The 25,289-nt window shown below is 37.5% G+C and overlaps 1 protein-coding gene across 4 annotated transcripts in view; it reads right to left on the bottom strand.

Annotated features, from left to right (window-relative positions):
- FAM151B (family with sequence similarity 151 member B) overlaps positions 1-18,849 on the bottom strand; it is a 49,367-nt gene extending 30,518 nt beyond the window's left edge. For 2 of the 4 annotated variants that reach the window (XM_032404102.1, XM_032404101.1), the window contains exons 1-3: positions 18,578-18,845; positions 10,042-10,167; positions 155-320 (exon numbers count right to left, since the gene is read on the bottom strand). In XM_032404102.1, coding sequence (XP_032259993.1) covers positions 155-320; positions 10,042-10,167; positions 18,578-18,602 — 317 coding nt within the window. In that variant the 5' untranslated portion in view covers positions 18,603-18,845. Of the gene's footprint in view, positions 1-154; positions 321-10,041; positions 10,168-18,577 lie in introns of all 4 variants that reach the window. The other 2 variants (XM_032404100.1, XM_032404099.1) reach the window with 2 other exon arrangements.
- Positions 18,850-25,289: the final 6,440 nt, after the last annotated feature.

A 25,289-nucleotide genomic window follows, 5' to 3' on the forward strand; every position in this document is an offset into this window, starting at 1 on the left:
GGTCTTAGGTCCCTTCTTGAAACATATTAGTTTGCAATTCCATTTTCAGTTTAAAGTATAAAGTTAGTCAAGCACAGATATATGAAGCTATTAATCTTTTAATTTCATTGTTACTCTCTAACAACTAAAAGACTGAAAATGTTTATACAAATACCTCTTGAAATCCAGCTTGATGCCTTTATTGCTTTTTATAACTGCAGTCAGCCATTCCTGTAAAGTATTATCACTGTTTGTTTCAGGAGGATGGGCCATGATTGGTTGGCTATATTCTGATCCATCACTTGGAAGAAGGACATCGGCCTCTATCATGTGAGCAGTGCCTGTCCAAATAAAAGAACTTAAGTTAATGCTAATAAAATAGGGACTGAAGAAGATGTCATGTCCAGTAGCCTTTTGAGGAAGATAAAAACTAACATTTACTGAATAACTACTAAGTACCAGGTACCGTACTAGGCCTTCATATGGTTGTTTGTTTCACAGATGAGCAAACAGGTGAAGAGTTAAATGCCTTTCTGTAGATCATACAGCTCTTAAGCTGTTGTTAAAATATTTAATTTCTGGGCAGAGGAATAGGGGACCCTATTCCAACTGGTCCCAGAATTGAGCTGGATATCTATGAGACCACTCTGAACACCCATGAAATCAGCCTGAGATGTAAGAAGATAGATCTGGATCTCTACAAACAGAACATCGCAGGCAGTTGGTTTCGAGGTATGAAGTGGGGATCCATGATTCCACGGGTAGATATCGGAGGATAAACGGGAGGGGGAGGGAGCCGAGGCTTCAGGATCCTGCACCACCAGTGAGTGATAGCCTCCCGCACTGGGGACCGGGCATAGACTCGCAGACTGGTAGCAACGGGGAAAAGACTTTAGGGCAGCCCCCCGGACTGAAACCAAGAGCGGCGGGCCGCATGTATGAACTGGAGGTAGCTGGCAGTTTTAGAAGCACAAAGGTGAGAGACGTGTCCCAACCTGGAGGTGAGGACTGGGAGTGCTGCTGAGGGGCACACAACCCAGGACGCTGCAGTTTATAGCAGCACAGACAGGAATCGAGATAGTGTGGCCTGGAGAGCTCACTGAAGAACAGACTGCGATCTCTCCGCTCTGAGGCAGAGGGTTGGAAACGATCTCTTCTGCTCTGACTCTCGGAAGAGATGCAGAAAGCCTCCAGGGAAAGCCTGAGAACAAAAGCCCCAAAAAACCAGTTTTCACTGAGCCTATCCCCCGCCACAGGGGGCAGGGCAACTCTGCCCAAACAGGGTTGCCTGAGTAACAGCATTGGCAGGCCCATCCCCCAGAAGACAGGCTGGAAGAACAAGAGGCCAGCAACCCTAAGGTCCCTATAAAACAGGTGCATCTTCCTTGGGTTGTGGTCAATAATTTGGACTCTGTACATTCCCTCAACCACCCCTCAACAAAATGACTAGGAGGAGGAACCCCCAAAATAGGAAAGACTCAGAGACTGTGACTACTTCTGCCACAGATTTACAAATGGATACAGATACAACCAAGATGTCGGAAATGGAATTCAGGGTAGCAATTGTGAAGATAATAGCTAGAATGGAGAAATCCATTAATGGCAACATAGAGTCTCTAAGGGCAGAAATGAAAGATGAATTGGCAGAACTTAAAAATGCTATTAATGAGATCCAATCTAATCTAGATTCTAACAGCTAGGGTAAGCAAGGCAGAAGAATGAATTAGTGATCTAGAAGACCAATTAATAGACAAGAAGGAAAAAGAGGAAACCAGGGAAAAACAACTCAAAATCCATGAAAATAGAATCAGAGAAATAAGTGACACCATGAAACGTTCCAATGTCAGAATTATTGGAATCCCTGAGGGGGATGAGAGAGAGAGAGGACTAGAATATATATTTGAGCAAATCGTAGCTGAGAACTTCCCTAATCTGGGGAATGAAACAAACATTCATGTCCTAGAGGCAGAGAGGACCCCTCCCAAGATCAAGGAAAACAGGCCAATGCTCCAGTATATAATAGTAAAACTCGCAAATCTTAGAACCAAGGAAACCATCTTAAGGGCAGTTAGGGGGAAGAGATTCCTTACATATAGAGGGAGGAACATCAGAATAATGTCAGACCTATCCACAGAGACCTGGCAAGCCAGAAAGGGCTGGCAAGGCATATTCAGGGTACTAAACGAGAAGACTATGCAGCCAAGAATACTTTGTCCAGCAAGGCTGTCATTTAGAACAGATGGAGAGATGAAGAGCTTCAAAGACTGGCAGAAACTGAAAGAATATGGGATCACTAAGCCGGCCCTGCAAGAAATATTAAGGGGGGTTCTATAAAAGAAGAAAGACCCCAAGAGTGATACAGAACAGAAATTTACAGAGACAATCTATAAAAACAGGGTCTTCACAGGCAACATGATGACAATAAATTCATATCTTTTAATAAGCACTCTCAACGTGAACAGCCTAAATGCTCCCATAAAACGGCACAGGGTTGCAGAATGGATAAAAAGACAGGACCCATCCATATACTGTCTACAGGAGACTCATTTTGAACCTAAAGATACATCTAGACTGAAAATGAAGGGATGGAGTTCCATCTTCCAGGCCAAAGGACCTCAAAAGAAAGCTGGGCTAGCAATTCTTATATCAGGCAAATTAGATTTTAAGCTAAAGACTGTAGTTAGAGACACAGAAGGACACTATATCATTCTTAAAGGGTCTATCCAACAAGAAGATCTAACAATTATAAATATCTATGCCACCAACATGGGAGCAGCCATTTACATAAGCCAACTGTTAACCAAAATAAAGAGTCATATTGACAACAATATGTTAATTGTAGGAGACCTCAGTACTCCACCCTCAGCAATAGACAGATCATCTAAGCAGAAAATCAACAAAGAAACACAAGCTTTGAATGACACCCTAGACCAGATAGACCTCATAGATATATACAAAACATTCCACCCTAAAACAAGAGAATACTCATTCTTCTCGAGTGTACATGGAACTTTCTCCAGAATAGATCACATCCTGGGTCACAAATCAGGTCTCAACCTGGCCAAAAGATTGAGATTATTCCCTGCATATTCTCAGACCATAATGCTTTAAAACTGGAACTCAATCACAAGAAAACATTTGGAAGAAATTAAAACACTTGGAAGCTAAGGACCACTCTGCTCAAGAATGTTTGGGTCAACCAAGAAATCAAAAAAGAACTTAAACAATTCATGGAAACCAATGAGAACGAAAACACATCAGTCCAAAACCTATGGGAAACTGCAAAGGCGATCCTAAGGGGGAAATACATAGCCATCCAAGCCTCACTCAAAAAAATAGAAAAAGCCTGAATTCACCAACTAACACTACACCTTAAAGAACTAGAGAAAAAGCAACAAACGATGCCTAAGCCACACATTAGAAGAGAAATAATTAAGATTAGAGCAGAGATCAATGAATTAGAAACCAGAAACACAGTAGATCAGATCAACGAAACTAGAAGCTGGTTCTTTGAAAGAATTAATAAGATCGATAAACCATTGGCTAGACTTATCCAAAAGAAAAGAGAAAGGACCCAAATTAATAAAATTATGAATGAAAGGGGAAAGAGCACGACTAACACCAAGGAAATAGAAACAATTATTAGAAATTACTATCAACAACTATATGCCAATAAATTGAGCAACCTGGAAGAAATGGATGCCTTCCTGGAAACCTATAAACTCCCAAGACTGAAACAGGAAGAAATTGACAACCTGAATAGGCCAATACCCAGTAACGAGATTGAAGCAGTGATCAAAAACCTCCCAAAAAACAAGAGTCCAGGGCCTGATGGATTCCCTGGGGAATTCTACCAAATATTCAAAGAAAAAATAATACCTACCCCCCGAAGCTGTTTCAAAAAATAGAAACAGAAGGAAAGCTTCCAGACTCATTCTATGAGGCCAGCATTACCTTAATTCCCAAACCACGCAAAGACCCCATCAAAAAAGGAGAATTTCAGACTGATAGCCCTGAAGAATATGGATTCCAAAATCCTCAACAAAATCCTAGCTAACAGGATCCAACAATACATTTAAAGGATCATCCACCACAACCAAGTGGGATTTATCCCAGGGATACAAGTGGTTCAACATTCGCAAATCAATCAGTGTGATAGAACACATTAATAAGAGGAGGGAGAAGAACCATATGGTCCTCTCAATTGATGGAGAAAAAGCATTTGACAAAATACAACATCCCTTCCTGATTAAAACTCTTCAGAGTATAGGGATAGAGGGAACATTCCTCAAGTTCATAAAATCCATCTATGAAAAACCCACGGCGAATATCATCCTCAATGGGGAAAAGCTGAGAGCCTTTCCCATAAGATCAGGAACACGTCAAGGATGCCCACTTTCACCACTATTGTTCAACATAGTACTAGAAGTCCTAGCAACAGCAATCAGACAACAAAAAGAAATAAACGGTATTCAAATTGGCAAAGAAGAAGTCAAACTCTCTCTCTTCACAGATGACATGATACTTTATGTGGAAAATCCAAAAGACTCCACCCCCAAATTACTAGAACTCATATAGCAATTCAGTAATGTGGCAGGATACAAAATCAATGCACAGAAATCAGTTGCTTTCTTATACACTAACAATGCAACTGTAGAAAGAGAAATTAGAGAAACGATTCCATTTACAGTAGCACTGAAAACCATAAGATACCTCGGAATAAACCTAACCAAAGAGGTAAAGGATCTATACTCTAGGAACTACAGAACACTCATGAAGGAAATTGAAGAGGACACAAAAAGATGGAAAACATTCCATGCTCATGGATCGGAAGAATAAACATTGTTAAAATGTCTATGCTACCCAGAGCAATCTATACCTTCAATGCCATCCCAATCAAAATTCCAATGACATTTTTCAAAGTGCTGGAACAAACAATCCTAAAATTTGTATGGAATCAGAAAAGACCCCGAATCGCCAAGGAAATGTTGAAAAAGAAAGACAAAGCTGGGGGCATCACGTTGTCTGATTTCAAGCTATATTACAAAGCAGTGATCACCAAGACAGCATGGTACTGCACAAAAACAGACATATAGACCAATGGAACAGAGTAGAGAGCCCAGATATGGACCCTCAATTCTATGGTCAAATAATCTTCAACAAAGGAGGAAAAAATATTCAGTGGAAAAAAGACAGTCTCTTCAATAAATGGGTAAATGGTGCTGGGAAAATTGGACAGCTATATACAGAAGAATAAAACTCGACCATTCTCTAACACCATACACAAAGATAAACTCAAAATGGATGAAAGACCTCAATGCAAGACAGGAATCCATTAAAATCCTAGAGGCAGTACATAGGCAGTAACCCCTTTGACATCGGCCACAGCAACTTCTTTCAAGATTCATCTCCAAAGGCTAGTGAAACAAAAGCAAAAATGAAACTTTTGGGACTTCATCAAGATAAAAAGCTTCTGCACGGCAAAGGAAACAGTCAACAAAACAAAGAAGCAACCCACAGGATGGGAGAAGATATTTGCAAATGACACTACAGATAAAGGGCTGGTATCCAAGATCTATAAAGAATTTCTCAAACTCAACACCCAAAAAACAAATAATCAAGTCAAAACAGACACTTCTCCAAAGAAGACATACAAATGGCTAACAGACACATGAAAAAATGTTCAACATCATTAGCCATCAGGGAAATTCAAATCAAAACCACATTGAGATACCACCTTACACCAGTTAGAATCGCAAAAATTTACAAGGCAAGAAACAACAAATGTTGGAGAGGTTGTGGAGAAAGGGGAACCCTCTTACACTGTTGGTGGGAATGCAAGTTGGTACAGCCAATTTGGAAAACAGTGTGGAGGTGCCTCAAAAAATTAAAAACAGAACTATCCTATGACCCAGCAATTGCACTACTGGGTATTTACCCCAAAGACACAGATGTAGTGAAAAGAAGAGCCATATGCACCCCAATGTTCATAGCAGCAATGTCCACAATAGCCAAACTGTGGAAAGAGCCGAGATGCCCTTCAACAGATGAATGGATAAAGAAGATGTGGTCCATATATACGATGGAATATTACTCAGCCATCAGAAAGGATGAATACCCAACTTTTACATCAACATGGATGGGACTGGAGGAGATTATGCTAAGTGAAATAAGTCAAGCAGAGAAAGTCAATTATCATATGGTTTCACTTATTTATGGAACACAAGGAATAGCATGGAAGACATTAGGAGAAGGAAGGGAAAAACAAAGGGGGGGAATTGGAGGGAGAGATAAAACATGAGAGACTACAGACTCTGAGAAACAAACTGAGGGTTTTAGAGGGGAGGGGGGTGGAGGGGATGGGTTAGCATGGTGGTAGGTATTAAGGAGGGCACGTACTGCATGGAGCAACTGGGTGTTATACAAAAACAATGAATCATTGATCACTACATCAAAAACTAATGACGTATTGTATGGTGACTCACATAACATAATAAAAAAATAAAATAAAATAAAATAAAATAAAAAAATATTTAATTTCTTCCCAGTACACAGCAAAGTGAATATACAAAGGAAAGATTAATAAGTGTTTGTTGAAGTTTCTGAGAATAAAAATAGTACTTTTATCTTCTCACTCCTCAAATTAGAAACCGTAGACATTTATTGCTTATAGTCACACTTTTCCTGAAGATGTTACAAAAGCTTTTTTAAATACATTTTTTATGCTCAAAAAGACTTAATGTTTTCTATTTTTCTTACCAGCATACTTTTTAATATGAATGGGTTTATAATCTAAATGCTAATAAATAAATAAATAAATAGATAAATAAATAAAAATCTAAATGGTGAAATACTGGAACATAAAGTTATGTTTAATGTAATAACTTCTGTAACAATTTTGACTATTCTGAGATCTGGATGGGTTGACAGTGCAATACCAAGTGGTACTTTTACATTGTTCCTCCTGTACTCTGTTTTTTAAAATCATAGACATTGTTGAAAATCCAGTTTTACATGTTAGCCAAACTGAAACAGCTCTATTAATAATAGTTATACTAAGTTTAAATATTCTGGGAGAAATGAGATAAACCACTGAAATATAGCCTTCATGTCTCTAGGATCCTCTCTTTTCCCTTTAGACTAAAAAGAAATCGCAAAACTAACCATGGCTGAAAAAAGGGATTTGTGAAGAGCATTCCTAAACTGTAAAATCTGGGGCTATGGTTTTGCCAAACAGAATGTTAAAAGGACATTATCTGAAGACTAAATAACCTATGAAAACTTCCCAGATCAACATCAGACTGTCAGCAATTGGAAATGACTTTCCATTAGCAATTTTAAAAACAAGGTGAATGGATGGACCTAGAGGGAATTATGCTAAGTGAAATAAGTCAATCAGAGAAAGACAATTATCATATGGTTTCACTCATACGTGGAATTTAAGGAACAAGGTAGAGGATCATAGCAGAAGAGAGGGAAAAAAATCAAACAAGATGAAACCAGAGAGGGAGATAAACCATAAGACATTCTTAATCTTAGGAAACAAACTGAGGGCTTCTGGAGGGGAAGGGGGTGGGGGGATGGGGTAACCAGGGGATGGACATTAGGGAGGGTATATGTTGTAATGAGCACTGGGTATTATATAAGACTGATGAATCACAGACCTGTACCCTTGAAACAAATAATACATTATATGTTAATTAACTGAATTTAAATTAAAAAATAAAAAATTAAAATTAAAAAAATAAAAATTTTTAAAAAAGAAAAAGAAAACAAGGTTAAAAGTGAAGTATCCACATTTAATTAGATTATTTCTAGTATAAGATTTCAGCATATACTATTATAAATTGTAAATTTTTCACGATTTTTTCCAAATTTTTAGTTGTTGTTACATAGAAATAAAATTTATTTTCTGTTTGACTTTGTATCCTGAGATTTTCTAAATTTACCCATGAATTGCAATCATTTATTTGTAGCAACTTTTTGATTTTCTATATAGACAACTATACTGTCTGTAAGTAGTACTTTTATTTCTTCTTTTTTTCCATTTTTAAAAAATTAACATGGGGTACCTGGGTGGCTCAGTTGGTTGGACGTCTGCCTTCAGCTGGGGTCATTATCCCGGGGTCCTGGGATAGAGTCCTGTGGGCTCCCTGCTTAGCAGGGAGTCTGCTTCTCCCTCTGCCCCTCCCCCCTGCTCATGTTCTCTCTCTTGCTCACTCTCTCTGTCTCTCAAATAAATGAATAAAATCTTTAAAAAAATTAACATATAATTCACAGACCATAAAATTCACACTTTTAAAGTATACCATTCATGGTTCTTTTTATTTTATTTTTTTAGATTTTTAAAAATTTATTTATTTGATAGAGAGAGAGAGCACAAGCAGGGGGAGTAGCAGGCAGAGGGAGAAGGAGAAGCAGGCTCCCCACTGAGCAAGGAGCCCATACACAAGAAGGGGGAGTGGGAGAGGGAGAAGCAGGCTCCCCGCTGAGCAGGGAGCTCAATGTGGGGCTCCATCCAGGACCCGGGATCATGACCTGAGCCAAACGTAGAAACTTAACTGACTGAGCCACCCAGGTGCTCCAATTTAGTGGTTTTTTAGAATATTCAGGAGGCTGTGCAACAACCACCAGTACCTAATTCCAGAAAAATTTCATTATCCCAAAAAGAAACCCTGTACCCATTAGCATTTACTCCCTATTCTCTACTCTGGCCAGCTCCTGTCACCCACTAACCAACTTTTTCCTGAGTGTTGCTTTTGCTAAAATTCATTTATTACACAATCACTGTGTGGTTATTATGTGTTAGGCACTGTTTTAGGTATCAAGGATTCAATATTAAACCAAAGTTCCTCCTTTTGAGGAGAAAGAACAACAATTAAAAAATATCTTGGGCGCCTGGGTGGCTCAGTTGGTTAAGCATCTGCCTTCTACTCAGGTCATGATCTCAGGGTCCTGGGATTGAGCCCCACATGGCCCCCTGCTCTGCGGGGAGCCTGCTTCTCCTTCTGCCTCTGCCTGCCATTCCATCTGCTTGTGTGTGCTCTCTCTCTCTGTCAAATAAATAAATAAAATCTTTAAAATAAATAAATAAAATTAAAGATATCTTTACAGTAAAAGAAATATATATTCAGATACATTATCCAGATACATAATTGAGTAGGATGCAAAAGATGCATAGATTTTTTACAATAAAACTTGGGACTGACAAGTTTTCCTCATTGTAGCAGGTCATTTTGAGCTATGCCCCAGACCTCTCTAGTAATATGCTTTTAGTCTCCTGTGCTGCTCCAGCCAACACAGGTACTTCATAGGAAGAGGCTAAAAAAACTGCTATAGTGTTCATCTATAATGAAGGGATATATGTGTGTGTGTGTGTGTGTGTATGTGAGATATATATATATAAAATTATAGATTAAGTTAGTAAACCAAAGTCTTGGTTTCTAGCCTAAGCATAAATACTGCCCAAGGCAATTAATTATAAGTTAGTATACAATGGCTTCATCCATCCATCAACAAATATTTATTGAACTTCTCCTTAGTTCACTATGAAAGACACAAAAATATGTAAGACATACAACACTGATCTTAAAAATTTACTCAAATCACTACAGTATATAAGCAAGTGTAATAATACATTGAGAGTTTCAAATAGACACAGAAAAGGTAAATCACTTCTGGAAAATAAGAAAATTTTTCCATTATGGAAATTTGTTCATTTTATAAACAAAATGAGATCTTTTATAAAAATGTTTATGTCAGCCTAGAATTTACACTTCGATCATCTAAGTCTTTGATACCTACAAATACGCCCAGATATCAAAAAAAGAGCTGAATTAATCTATTTTTTTTTTTAAGATTTTATTTATTTATTCATGAGAGAGAGAGAGAGGCAGAGGGAGAAGCAGGCTCCCAAGGAGCAGGGAGCCCGACGTGGGACTCGATCCCAGGACTGTGGGATCATGACCTGAGCCTAAGGCAGATGCTTAACGACTGAGCCACCCAGGCGCCCCTGAATTAATCTATTATCCAGTGTAAATACAAGAAACTGTATTGACTTACTTTTCAGTGCCTCATTCAGTTGTGCCTTGTGGTTAGCTGCATGATACCAGACGATCTCAGCGCCATCTTCTGTTGTGATCAGGTTATTTCTCAGAAAATATTCTAGTATATTTTCACTCCAAGATCCTAAAACAACATGTATATCAAAACGAATGGATTGTTTTTTATGATGCAAACATTTTTAAATAAGAATGGGCAGAACATACTTTGGGGGAGAACATAAAGTAATTAAACTGGGAATAATATAAGGTCTTAAAAATTGAGAACAAGTATTATGATGTGCAGGTATATATTATATATACAAGCATGCTATATATGATATAAGTAATAATTAGTAAGCATATAGGATAGTCTATCTGAAACTCAGAAGCATGAGGAAGTATGGAGGAAGAAAAAGAAATGGGAAGAAGCAGATATTTTAAAGCAAGAATTTTCCATGATATTGTCTCTAATCCTGGACTATAAATAAGTAAAATGTATGTGAAGTATATTAAAAGCTATATTAAAACTTCTTAAATTTTGTGCAACTTAATTGTTTTATCCACCTGAGACCCCATTCTATATTTATGTTAATTTAGAATCTTGTAAGTGTATTCACCTTCGGATTATGAATCTCAACATTTATATGAGTGACCAAACTCCTGAATTAGTAATTATAGACTTATCTAGCATGTACAAATACAGATAATGCCCATATCTATCAACTACTTTTTGGCTCACCAGATTTTCTCTTAATTAAGCCTTAAAATATGCGAGTTAATCAAGACTAAAATACTTGAATTCAAGTCTACTCCACACTATGTCATATCCCAATATAACGAGAAAACTAGTTATCTACCTAATTCTTGTTTATTCATTTAAACATTTTAGTGCCTACCAATTGGCTGTAAATTCCTTATGCATGAGATTATGTCTTCTATTAATTATTTATTTATTAACTCTGCCTAATAACTGTTAAAAACCTACAAATGGCCAGCAGAAACTGCCAATAAGACATTGCGAAAAAATAAATTTTGATTAGAGAATGGAGGGACACATAAAGAGAACTTCTAACTAATATGCATGGAACTTAGCAACCACTCTGTATATTGGGCTACAGAATAAAGGTGAGAGTTAGCTGCAGCATCCACTATAGCCCAAAACATATGGCTCTATTTAGCATATGCAACAGTCACAGACTATTCAGACTTAGATGAAAATACATAGCAATTTTTAAAATATTTGAGTTAGGCATTTTTAGAAGGCAAATTATAGGCTAAAACAGAAATGTCCTACAATGGGAAAATAATTAAAACATAGTACATCTTCATGATAAAATATGTGACTGATACGGCTGTTAAAAAACGTTTTTGAGATATACCAAAAGTCTCACAGAAATGGTAATCATGCATATTATTACAAAAAAACCAGAAGTTAACTGTGCATATTGGATATGTCTGTGGCACCTTACCACTAGACACACTGCATTCACAATTTTTATAAGGGCAACTTACAAATTAACAATTAAATACCATAATTCCAGCAATTAAAAACATTTGAAGTAAAAAGTTCTCCTTGCCCTATTAATGGGTGAAACTGACCTTACACTTACCCACAACAGTGTATGTATTTGGAATTTAAGAAGGCTCCAATTACCTATGATCTAGTGTATTATTACCATTTTAACTAGGCTATAACTGAAAATAGGACAAAGAGAAAGTCAAAATTAGTTGTAATTTTTTAATTAGGACTTTTTGGGAAGTAGTTTTAGGTTTATAGAAGATGTGCCCTCCCCTAATTTTTTTACATCTTTTTGAGGTGATGGAAATGTTTTAAAATTGATTGTGGTGATGGTTACACAACTCTGATAAACTAAAAACCACTATATTATATATGCTTTTTTTTTTTTTAAGATTTTATTTATTTATTTGAGAGAGAGAGAGACAGCAAGAGAGGGAACACACGTAGGGCGAGTGAGAGAGGGAGAAGCAGGCTTCCCGCCGAGCAGGGAGCCCGATGTGGGCCCTATCCCAGGACCCCGAGATCATGACCTGAGCTGAAGTCAGATGCTTAACAACCGAGCCACCCAGGCGTCCCTTCTATATGCTTTAAATAAGTGAATTGTAGGGTATGGAAATTATATCTCAGTGAAGATTTTAATTTAATTTTATTATGTTATGTTAATCACCATACATCATTAGTTTTTGACGTAGTGTTCCATGATTCCTTGTTTGTGTATAACACCCAGTGCTCCATTCAGTACGTGCCCCCCTTAATACCCATCACCAGGCCAAACCATGCCCCCACCCCTCTCCCCTCTAGAACCCTCAGTTTGTTTCTCAGAGTCCATAGTCTCTCATGGTTCGTCTCCCCCTCCGATTTCCCCCCTTCATTTTTCCCTTCCTACTATCTTCTCTCTCTCTCTCTCTTTTTTTTAACATATAATGTATTATTTGTTTCAGAGGTACAGGTCTGTGATTCATCAGTCTTACACAATTCACAGGGCTCACCACAGCACATACCCTCCCCAATGTCTATCACCCAGCCACCCTATCCTTCCCACCCCCCACCACTCCAGCAACCCTCAGTTTGTTTCCTGAGATTAAGAATTCCTCATATCAGTGAGATCATATGATACATGTCTTTCTCTGATTGACTTATTTCGCTTAGCATAATACCCTCTAGTTCCATCCACGTCATTGCAAATGGCAAGATTTCAGGTTTTTTTGATGGTTGCATAATATTCCATTATATATATATACCACATCTTCTTTATCCATTCATCTGTCAATGGACATCTTGGCTCTTTCCATAGTTTGGCTATTGTGGACATTGCTGCTATAAACATCAGGGTGCACATACCCCTTTGGATCACTACATTTGTATCTTTGGGGTAAATACCCAGTAGTGCAATTGCTGGCTCGTAGGGTAGCTCTATTTTCAACTTTTTGAGGAACCTCCATACTGTTTTCCAGAGTGGCTGTACCAGCTTGCATTCCCACCAACAGTGTAGGAGGGTTCCCCCTTCTCCGCATCCTCGCCAACACCTGTCATTTCCTGAGTTGTTAATTTTAGCCATTCTGACTGGTGTGAGGTGGTATGTCATGGAGGTTTTGATTTGGATTTCCCTGATGCCGAGCGATGTTGAGCACTTTTTCATGTGTCTGTTGGCCATTTGGATGTCTTCTTTAGAAAAGTGTCTGTTCATGTCTTCTGCCCATTTCTTGATTGGGTTATTTGTTCTTTGGGTGTTGAGTTTGATAAGTTCTTTATAGATTTTGGATACTAGCCCTTTATCCGATATGTCATTTGCAAATATCTTCTCCCATTCTGTCGGTTGTCTTTTGGTTTTGTTGACTGTTTCCTTTGCTGTGCAAAAGCTTTTTATCTTGATGAAGTCCCAATAGTTCATTTTTGTTCTTGCTTCCCTTGCCTTTGGCGATGTTTCTAGGAAGAAGTTGCTGCGGCTGAGGTCGAAGAGGTTGCTGCCTGTGTTCTCCTCTAGGATTTTGATGGACTCCTGTCTCACATCTAGGTCCTTCATCCATTTTGAGTCTATTTTTGTGTGTGGTGTAAGGAAATGGTCCAGTTTCATTCTTCTGCATGTGGCTGTCCAATTTTCCCAACATCATTTGTTGAAGAGACTGTCTTTTTTCCACTGGACATTCTTTCCTGCTTTGTTGAAGATTAGTTGACCATAGAGTTGAGGGTCCATTTCTGGGCTCTCTGTTCTGTTCCATTGATCTATGTGTCTGTTTTTATGCCAGTACCATACTGTCTCGATGATTACAGCTTTGTAATAGAGCTTGAAGTCTGGAATTGTGATGCCACCAGGTTTGCTTTTCTTTTTCAACATTCCTCTGGCTATTCGGGGTCTTTTCTGGTTCCATACAAATTTTAGGATTTTTTGTTCCATCCCCTTGAAAAAAGTTGATGGTATTTTGATAGGGATTGCATTAAATGTGTATATAAAGATTTTTTAAAAAGAAAAAGTTAAAAAAACACATTTACCCTTTGACCCAGAAATTCTACTTTCATAAACTTATCCCATAGACAGATATGCTTATATGTGGGAAATGACACATTTGATGCAAAGATATTTGCTATCACATTGTTTGTAATAGCAAGAGTGAAAATAACCTAAATATCCATCAACAGTGGATTCATTAAATAAATTATGGTATATCCATGCAAAGGAACATTATGCAGCCATTAAAAAGAATGAGGCAAATCCGTATATATTGACACAATCTTAAAGATATGTTAAGTGGGAAAAAAGCACAATGGAGAACAATTTGTATGGGTACTGTGGCAGGAAGAATAATGACCCCCACCCAAAGATGTCCACATCCTAATTCCTGTAAACTGTGAATATGTTATATTACATAGCAAGGGTAATTAAGGTGACAAACAGAATTAAGGTTGCTACTCAGCTGACTTTGAGGTGGGGAGATGAGCTGGGATTATCCAGGTGGGTCCACTGAATCACAAGATCCTTATAAGTGAAAGAGAGAGGCAGGAGAGTCTGTGTCAGAGTGATACAATGTGAAAAAGACTGAACCAGCCATTGCTGCCTCTGAAATGGAGGAAGAGACCATGAGCCAAGGAACTCAAGCAGTCTCCAGAGGATGGTAAAGGCAAAAACACTGATCTCTCCTAGAGCTTCCAGAAGGAATGCAGTCATGCTGCCACTTTGATTTTAGGTGAGACCATTTCAGACTTCTGACCTACAGAACTATAAGATAATAAGTTTGTGCTGTTCTAGCAACTAAAAACTAATGCTCTAAAAAAGTAGTTTGTATATTAAAAAAAGTTGGAGAAAACCAAAAAAGAGATACATAGTATATAGTGGCGTGTATACTATGTTCTTTTTTTTTTTTTTTTAAAGATTTTATTTATTTATTTGACAGAGAGAGACACAGCGAGAGAGGGAACACAAGCAGGGGGAGTGAGAGAGGGAGAAGCAGGCCTCCCGCCGAGCAGGGAGCCCGATGCAGGGCTCGATCCCAGGACCCCAGGATCATGACCTGAGCTGAAGGCAGACGCTTAACCATCTGAGCCACCCAGGTGCCCCGTGTATACTATGTTCTTAAAAGTCAGGATTGTTAGTGTCAATCAAGAGAAGAGGCAGAGCTGAAATAAAAGCATTTAGTTGGGGTGTGAAAATTGCAATTTGGGGAGTTTTTTAAAAAACTCAAAGCCAGGGGTTTTTAAAGACAAAAAAAAAAGCTTCTATATATTGTTTACAAAAAATTTTAATTGGTCTTGATGGCAGAAAATTAATCTTAGCTAAACATAATTGGTTGCTAAGGCTATCACTAAGAAAAAGTCTGTTACTGCAGTAAGTTGCAGGTATTCATGCAGACTCCTTGGAATATTTGCAGTTTAGCCCAGTTCAAAAGTTCAGGGTTCTATCTGATGAGAATGTGCATAAGGCCCTCCTCCTTAATGGCCTTGTGGCTCCATTTTAAAACCCCTTGACATCAGTTATTCCATTTTATTTTACCAGTCACATTAGAAAATATATCAAAAAGTTACTATTGGCATTGTGTGGACTTTTTTTCCTACTTCAATGTATTTTACAAATGTTCTACAATGAGCATGTATTATGTTTACAATCAGGAAAAAACTTAGGCTGAAAAAAGAATATGTCACCAAAGCTGTCTAATGTGACTACTTAGGTTTATGTAAAAGATACTGTAACCCTCTGGGGGCGCCTGGGTGGCTCAGTCAGTTAGGGCCCCTGGGTAGCTCAGTAAAACATCTGCCTCTTGATTTCAGCTCAGGTCATGATCTCAGGGTCCTGGGATCGAGCCCCGCATCCAGCTCCTTGCTCAGCAGGGAATCTGCTTAAGATTCTCTCCCTCTCCCTCTCCAGCCCCCTTGATATCTCTCAAATAAATAAATCTTTAAAAAAAAAAGATAATGTAACCTTCTGGAGTAGAATGCCTGGTTTAAAACACCTCTAACTCTGGGGTGAAGGGACAGGGACACACTAATTACCAGCTTCTGAAAATTGTATAACAAAAAGCTGGAATAATTCTTGACCACATCCCTTTGTCTTCATTTCTCACTCTCACCCAATTCCAAGAGAAATCGGACTGACCAAAACTACTCCCCATTTGATCGAATGAAATTACAGATCAGGTAAATGTCACTTTCAACCAGGACCTCAAGATGCAACAGTCTACCCCCCTCACCCACTCCTTTCCAACATCATACTAGAAGTACTAGTTATGCACCAAGACAATAAAAGTAAATAAAAAGTATACAGATTGGGGAAGAAGATATAAAACAGTCTTTGTTCACAGATGACATGATTATATATGCAAAGAATCTGAAAGAATCTACACAAAAACTCCCAGAATTAATAAGTGATTGTTGCAAGATTGAAGGATACAAGGTTAATCTATAAAAGTCAATTGTTTTTCTACTTACCAGCAAAAAACAAGTGGAATTTGAAATGAAAAACACTATACCATTTACATTAGCACCCAAAAAGCCAAAAATACTTAGGTATAAACCTAACAAAATGTCTAAGACCTATAAAAAGAAAACCACAAAACTCTGATAAATGAAATCAAAGAACTAAATGGAGATATTCCATGTTCATGGATAGAAAGACTCAATATTGTCAAGATGTCAGTTCTTCCAACTTGATGTATAGATTCAAGCAATCACAATCAAAATCCCACTAAGTTATTTTACAGATATTGACAAACTGATTCAAAAGTTTATATGGAGGGCCTAAAAACCAGAATAGCCAACACAATCCTGAGGGAGAATAACAAAGAAGTGACACTACCCAACATCAAGACTTACTATAAAGCTACAGTAATTAAGTCAGGGCAGTATTGGTGAAAAAACAGACACATAGATCAATGGAATAGAACAGACAGCCCTGAAGTAAACACCCTGTAAATATAGAGTCAACTTATCTTTGACAAAGGAACAAAGGCAATACAATGGAGTAAAGATAATCTTTGTAACAATGATGCTGGAACAACTGGACATCCACATGGAAAACAATGAATCTAGAAACAGACCTTACATCCTTCACAAAAATTAAATGCAAAACTATAAAACTCCTATAAGATAATATAGGAGAAAACCTAGATGACCTTGGGTATGGTCATGACTTTTTAGATACAACACCAAAGGCACCATCCATAAAAGACATAATAGGTAAGCTAGACCTCATTAAAATGAAAAAACTTTTGCTCTACAAAAGTCACTATCAAGAAAATGAGAAGACAAGCCAAAGACTGGCAGAAAATATTTGCAAAAGGCACATCTGATATTGGACTGTTATCCAAAATATTAATACTTAAAACTCAAACAATAAGAAAATAAACTTTACTTTAAAAATGGGCCAATGACTTTATCACCAAATATAAAGAAATGTCAAGCATTTGAAAAAGTGCTCCACGTAATATGTCATCAGAGAAACACAAAAGAATAATGAGGTACAACAACCCACCTATTAGAATGGCCAAAATCTGGAACACTGACAACACCGAATGCTGGTGAGAGTGGAGCAACAGGAACTTTCATTCACTGTTGGTGGGAATGCAAAACGGTACAGCCACTTTAAAAGTTAGGCAGTTTCTTACAAAACTAAACATACTCTTACCATACAATCCAACAATTGTGCTCCTTGATATTTACCCGAAGGAGTTGAAAACTTAAGTCCATACAAAAACCTGCACATAGATGTTTACATCGGCTTTATTCATAACTGCCAAAAATTAGAAGCAACCAAGATGTCTTTCAATGGGTGAATAGATAAATAGATAAATAAACGTTGCTACATCCAGACAACTGACCAGGAGTATTACTCAGTGCTAAAAAGAAATGAGCTCTCAAGTCATGGAAGAACCTTAAATGCATACTATTAAGTGAAAGAAGTCAATTTGAAAAGGCTACATACTGTATGATTCCAACTACATGACATTCTGGAAAAGACAAAACAATGATCAGTGGTTGTAGGAGGTGGGTGTGAATAAGTGGAGCACAGAGGATTTGGGGATCAGTGGAACTATTTTGTATGATACCATAATGAGGGATACAAGGCATTATACACTTGTCTAAACCAAAAGAACGTACACCACCAACAGTGAACCCAAAAGTAAAATATGGATACTTTGATTATGATGTGTCAACGTAGATGCCCAAGAATAGGAACTGTTGATAATGGGGAGGCTCTACATATGTTCAGGTAAGTGCTATATGGAGAATCTGTCTTCCAGGGCAATTACCCTATGAACCCAAAACTACCCTAAAAAAGAATTCCTTGTTAAAAAGGGCCCAATATTCTTGCTATTCTTGGCCGCCTCACTGGCTTTTCTCTTAACACCCACGCGAGGAACCAACATTCTAGGCCAGTCCATTGTGCGCGCTCTGAGAATGCAGACCCCCATTAGCAACTGGGAGTGGTGCTGCCAGGGGAGTCTCTCAAAGCGCTCCAACTATAGGCCGCAGGCCAGAGAAAGTGCAGGGCTGCGAGCCAATCGTGTGCAGCCCTTCAGGGACCCACAGACGCGGGATCCGCGCTTACCAGGGCCCCCAGCGGTCGCTGTCATGGCGACGGCCAACCGCGGAGGCGCGGAGCCGTGGGCCACCGCGGCGGACCTTCACAGGTGGCGTGGAAACCCTGGAAACCCTGGAAACCCGACTCAACAAACGACACACTGTACACAAAGAAGCCGCCTCCCACGACCCACCGACCTCCGAGCTGAGGTTTCCAAGCGGAGGCGGAAAGAGAAGCGGTGCGCACGCGCAGAGGCTGAGGCTCGAGTTTCCCCAGCGCGCAGTCTCCTGGCTGGTGTTCGCTGTCCAAGTGTCGCGCGAATTGCTCTTTTGAAAGATAGAAAACGGGTAGTTCCGAAGAACTCTACGTCAGGGAAGGCGGAGGATGAAGGCCCGAGTTTGAAAGAAGTCACTGGTGTGGGGTACGATTTTCCAAAGTTGGATATATTTTCTCTTTTTGATTTTAGTAACATCGTAAAATGACATAGAATCATTTCTCCATAAATATGAGTGTTTCTTCACAAGGGTACAAAAGTGATAACTTGAAAGTTTTCTGCCTCCCTCTTCCTCTCTACCAGGGTTCATTCAGGAAACACTTGTAGCACTGGATTCTCTCACCCATTGCCTTTTTTGCCCACAATTCCTTACTTTCCGCAGCCAAGCTGAAGCTAGAGGAAAGACCTCAGGGGAAATCAGAGCACTGACATTTTCTGGTCCTGTGACTCTAATGCAGCTCAGTCAGTGGTAAAGTTAGGATGACACATCACCTGACACATAACGCAAATGGCAGCCCTTCAGATTTTAATATATTTTAGTCTTTCCACACTTGGGTTGTAATTATTTCCATTTGTCTTCGGTCAGGCTTCCAGTATTCTCTGAATGTTCTCTAGCTGAATCAAAAAGATTTCTAGAGTTTCAGAAAACACTAAATTCTAATGGTTTCAGCGGTGTTTTTTTTTTTTTAAGAAAAAATCTTTGAGATATACAGTTGGTTGACTCCTATTTGATTTGTAGTTCCCTAATGATAAAAAATGTTATACATTTAAAGTGTCCAAGTCACTGTATTCATGGAATTTTGCAACCACACCACAACCAACTTAAGAACATTTTCATCACCCCAGAGAAGTTACTTTCCATTTTTCCCCCAACCCTATGCAACCACAAATCTGCTTTTTGTCTCTATGGATTTGCCTATGCTGGACACTTCACGTAAATGAAATCATACAATGTTAGTCTTTTGTGACTGGCTTCTTTCATTTAGCATATGTTGGCAAGGTCCCTCAGTATTGTAGCATGCATCAGTACTTCATTCTTTATGGCCAACTAAAATTCCATTGTTTGTATATACCACACTTTCTTTGTCCATTCATCAATTAATGGACATTTGCATTGTTTCTGCTTTCTGGCTACTAATAACTAATACTGCTTATAAGCATTCATGTATAGATTCTGTGTGGAAGTATGTGGAAGGTATTTCTCTTGAAGTAGAACTGCTGGTTCATTTGGTAACTTTATGTTTAACTTTTTGAGGAACTGCCAGTTTTTATTTATTTTATTTTACTTTATTTTATTTATTTATTTGATAGAGACAGCACGAGTGGGAGGGACAGAGAGGGAGAGAGAGAATCTCAAGCTGACTCCATACTGAGTGTGGGGCCCGACACAGGGCTCGATTTCATGACCCTGAGATCATGACCTGAGCCGAAACCAAAAGTCGGATGCTTTAACTGACTGCGCCAACCAGGCACCCCTGCCAAACAGTTTTTAAAGGCAGCTATTCCCATTTTACATTCTCTCCCGCAAGGCATAAGAGTTCCAATTTCTCTATATCCTCAAGAATAATTGTTATTTTCTGTTGATTTTATAAAAATTGTAGCCATCCAAGTGCATAATGAAGTAGTATCTCATTCTAGTCTTGATTTGCATTTCCCTAGTGATTAATAATGTTGAGCATATTTTCAAGTGCTTATTGACTATATATTTTCTTTGGAGAAATGTTTATTCAAATCATTTGCTCATTTAAAAAAAATATTTATTTATTTATTTGAGAGAGAGAGAGAGAGAGGGAGCATGCAAGCTGGGGGAGGAGCAGAGGGAGAGAGAGAGAGCGAGAATCCCAAGCATATTCCATGCTGAGAGCAGTGGTAAAATTAGGATGTAGGGTTCAATCTCATGACCCTGAGATCATGACCTGAGCTGAAACCAAGAGTCGGACACTTAACTGACTTAGCACCCACCCGCCCCTTTTTGCTCATTTTTAGTTGGGTCATTTGTATATACCACAATTCAATTTGTATATACCACAATTCAATTCAATTCAATGTAATTCAGAGTTTTTGAGAATTGAGAATTTAAATATTATATACCTTCGTTCCCTTTAGCTGCTTAAAAAAATTTTTTTGTTGAATTGTAAAAATTCTTTATGAAGTCTGACTCCCAGTCCCTTAACATAGATGATTTGCAAATATTTTCTCCCATTTTGTAGGTTGTCTTTTCACTTCCTCGATGATATCAGCTGCACTTCAAAAGTTTTTATGGCCTATTGGTTATGGTATTAGGTCAGTTTTCATAGATTTTATAGTTACGAATTGATTCAATTAAAATTACTCTTCACTGTTCATTTGTTAGAGCTGTGCACTGAAGTATGTGGCATGAAATGATGATGGCTGAGATTTGGTTGAAGGTACTCCAGCAAAGAAATAAAGGGTAGATGAAGCAAAAGTAGAAAATCTTGAAAACTCTTGAATCTGAGGTTTGTTGTAGGATGGGTACATGGAGCTATATCATACTATTTTCTCTACTTTTGAGTAGGAGAAAATATATTTTTATACCAAATACGTATCTAATTACTTTTTTTTTTTGGCACAAAGGAAAGGTTTCATATATTAAGGGTATATGGTACCTTGAGGAAAGAATAGCAGATATACAGAGCCTTATGAGATTAGAATGTGAAAATTGGGCATTGACCTGAAAGTTTGGAGATACTTTTGATGATATATATAAATAGGAATAAAGAGTGTATTGTTAGTTCTGAGTAACCCAATCTGGGTAGAAGTGGTGACTATACATATTAGAGGAGTGGAATAAGGTGAAGCCATTTGTGGAAGCATGACCTTTGATTCAGTTTACATAACTCACTCTTGTAGTAAGAGCGTAGCTGGCCTTAGAATTTAGTTATTTTCCAGTCAGCACTTATGTGTGTCTTGTTTGTTTATTTGTGTGTATACATATATGTAAAAAATTTTTTTACATGTATGGTTGACCCTGAACAATGTGGAGACATGGAGGGTTAGGGGCACTGACCTCCTGCACAGTTGAAAATCTGTATATAACTTTTGACTCCCCTAAACCTTAGCTACTGATAGCCTGCTGTTGACCCGAAGCCTCACCAATAATATAAGCAGTCGATTAATACACATTTTGTATGTCATATGTATTGTATACTGTACTCTTACAATAAAGTAACCTAGAGAGAAGAAAATTAAGAAAATCATTAAAAAATCATAAGAGAAAATAACATTTACAGTACTTCCTGAATCAAAAAAATCTGTGTAAAAGTAGACCTGCATAGTTCAAGCCGATGTTGTTCAAGGGTCAACTGTGTATGTATTTATATATATATAATATTTATAAATATTAATTTGTTTACTATATTAAATATATTTTTTACAGTTTTCTGGTCTCTATTTTGTTATTTACAAGTTTTATGCCAGCCCAATTGCTTATTCTTTTAAGTTTAAAGCAGTCTATTTTCACTCTCTGGTTCCCTCTAATTACTTTTTAGATAAGCCTGCATTGATAGCCTCCACTTACTTGATATCCATTTCTCAGGCTTATTCTGCAGTTCAGGAGACTTTTTTAAACCAAAAGATGCTTAATGTCATCTGCCAAATTTGGAGTCTTTGCAATATGTGCTCTCTTCTACATAACTTAATGCTAAAATCTGAGGATCCCACTAATTATAAATTCTCTAAAATGTGATCAAAAACAAAACTAATGTAATCCAATGTAATTCAGGGTTTTTGAGAATTGAGAATTTAAATATTATATACCTTGGTTCCCTTTAGCTGCTTAAAAAAATTTTTTTTTAATTTAACAGATTTGTCAGGCATTTTTGCCACTTCACCCAGTTAGCTGTGTTTACTTACAGTGTTAAACAATTCATGAAAACACATATATTTCATGGGGTTTAAAATAAACCTTAGACATCATGTAGAATGTAAGCATTGGTTATAGTGAGAAGGGCAATGGTCAGAAGGAGACTTGGATTCTAATTTCAGCTATATGCCTCTAGCTATATAAGTAGTCTCTGTGCCCTTTAACTAGGAATTCATTTTGTTAGTAAAAGTAGGGACATTTCATTAGATGACCTTAATGCTTTTTTTTCTGGTTCTGAAATTACAAGCAGATCCATCAAAAATGTGCATAAATTTAATACAGCTTACTTCAGTTTGGAGAGTCCTAATTGCTAGAAAGTTTCTCCTTAAATTTCAGTAGTTAGTTCCTAGATGTGTGACTTTAGGCAAGTTATTCTCTTATTACTTCGTCTATGAAATGCAATAATAAACCACAAGGTAAATTTTCTTTTACTAAAGTCTGCTCTGTCTGATAATTACCAAAGCCACTCCATGCTTTTTAAAAAAATTTTTTAGTGCTTGCATGGTATATTTTTTCCCCATCTTTTTACTTTTTAGCCTATATATTCCATTATGTTTCAGATAGTTTCTTGTAGATAGTATACAATCAAGTTTTTTTTTTTAGCTGATCTCTGTGTTTTAATTACCATATTAGACCATTTAAGTTTAACACAATTTTTTATATTGTTGGATTTAGGTCTACCATTTATCATTAATTGTCTGCTTTTCACTCCTGTTTTCCTTTCTGGTCTCCTTTTGATTTTTTTTTATTATTATTATTTTACAGAATTTCATTTTAATTTATATATTGGCTTTTAAAAATATCTCTCCATGCATATATTTTTTAATTACTCTAGAGATTTTTTTTTAAAGATTTTATTTATTTGAGAGAGAGAATGAGAGAGAGCACGAGTGGGGGGTGGGCAGGGAGAGGGAGAAGCAGGCTCCCTGCTGTGGGGCTCAATCCCAGGACCCCAGGATCACGACCCGAGGGGAAGGCAGACGCTTAACTGACTGAGCCACCCAGGCGTCCCTCTAGAGATTATTGCATACCAAACTTTTTGCAGTCTACTTAGAATTTTTCACCATTTCAAGTGAAATACAGAAACCTTACTACCATATAGGTCCCTTTACTCTCCTCCCATTAGGATGTTGTTCTCATATGTATTAGATCTATATATGTTGAACATCCATCAGACAGTGTTATAAATTTTTTATTTCAGTAGTTATACATATCTTAACAAACTTAAAAGGTGAAAAAATAGTCTATTTATTCAAATATTACCATTTCTGTTGCTCTTTCTTCTTTCTTGGCATTCCAGTGTTCCCTTTGATATCATTTTACTTCTCTATGAACTTTCTTTAGCATTTCTTTTACGGCAGTTCTACTGGCAGTGAATTATCTTAGTTTTCCTTTTTCTGAAAATGTCTTTACTTCACTTTAATTCCTAAAGGATGTATTTGCTGGTTAAAGGATTCTGGGTTGATAATTATAAGTATTTTTTTTAAAGCACTTTAGAAGTGATGTTCCACTGTCCCTGGTTTCTGGTGAGAAATACAACATAATTCAAATCTTTGTTCTCCAAAAAGTAAACGGTGTCATTTTCCTCTGTTTTCAAGATCTTTTCTTTATGTTTGGTTTCATGTTGGTTACAATATGCCTGGATATGGTTTTTAACTTTTTAGCAATTTGCTGTGCCAGTATAACTGCTGTAAATATATTTTATGTAAACATATATAAATTTATGTCTTTTACCAAATTTTGCAAGTTTTCAGTTATTTCTTCAAATGTTTTTTCTTCCAATCTTTCTCCTCTTCTTTTACAACTCCTATAACATGAATATTAGACCTTTTGATATTTTCCCGTAAGTCCTCAAAGCTTTTCTTTTTTTTTTTTCTACTTTTTTCTCTATGTTATTCAGGCTGGATAAGTTCTACTGATTTATCTTTAAATTTGCTGACTCTTCCCTTGGTTGTCTCCATCCTATTAAGACTCTCTAGTAAATTTTTTTATTTGTATTTTTCACTTAAAAATTTTCAATTTGGTTCTTTTTTTTATATAAGATTTTATTTATTTACTTGAGAGAGAGAGAACAAGCAAGAGAGGGAGCACAAGTGGGGAAGAGGGGCAGAGAGGAAGAAGCTGACTCCTTGCTGAGCAGGGAGCCCAATGCAGGGCTGGACCCCAGGACCCCAGGATCATGACCTGAGCTGAAGGTAGACACTTAACTGACTGAGCCACCCAAGTTCTTTTTATAGCTTCTATTTCTTTGGTGAAGACTTTTTCCTTTCCATTCATTTAAACAGTGTTTACCCTTGCTTTATGGAGCATAATTAAAATAACATGTTAAGTCTTTTTCTGATAATTCTGAAATTTTAGTAGCCCCAAAATTAACTTTTGTTCCTTGTCTTTTCCCTTGAGAGTTGTTTAGATTTCCCTTTTGTTTTACATGTTGAGTAATTTTGGGATTATTTCCTAGATATTTTGAATATTATGAAACTGTCAGTCCTTTAGAAGAATGCTTTTGTTTTGGTTTGGTTTTAGCTTGCAGTCCATCCAGTTAGTTCAGACCACATATCCTGGACAGCTTTATGTGGGTTGTG

This window comes from Phoca vitulina, unplaced genomic scaffold, assembly GCF_004348235.1.
Source record: "Phoca vitulina isolate PV1807 unplaced genomic scaffold, GSC_HSeal_1.0 scaffold6, whole genome shotgun sequence".
Taxonomy (NCBI): domain Eukaryota; kingdom Metazoa; phylum Chordata; class Mammalia; order Carnivora; family Phocidae; genus Phoca; species Phoca vitulina.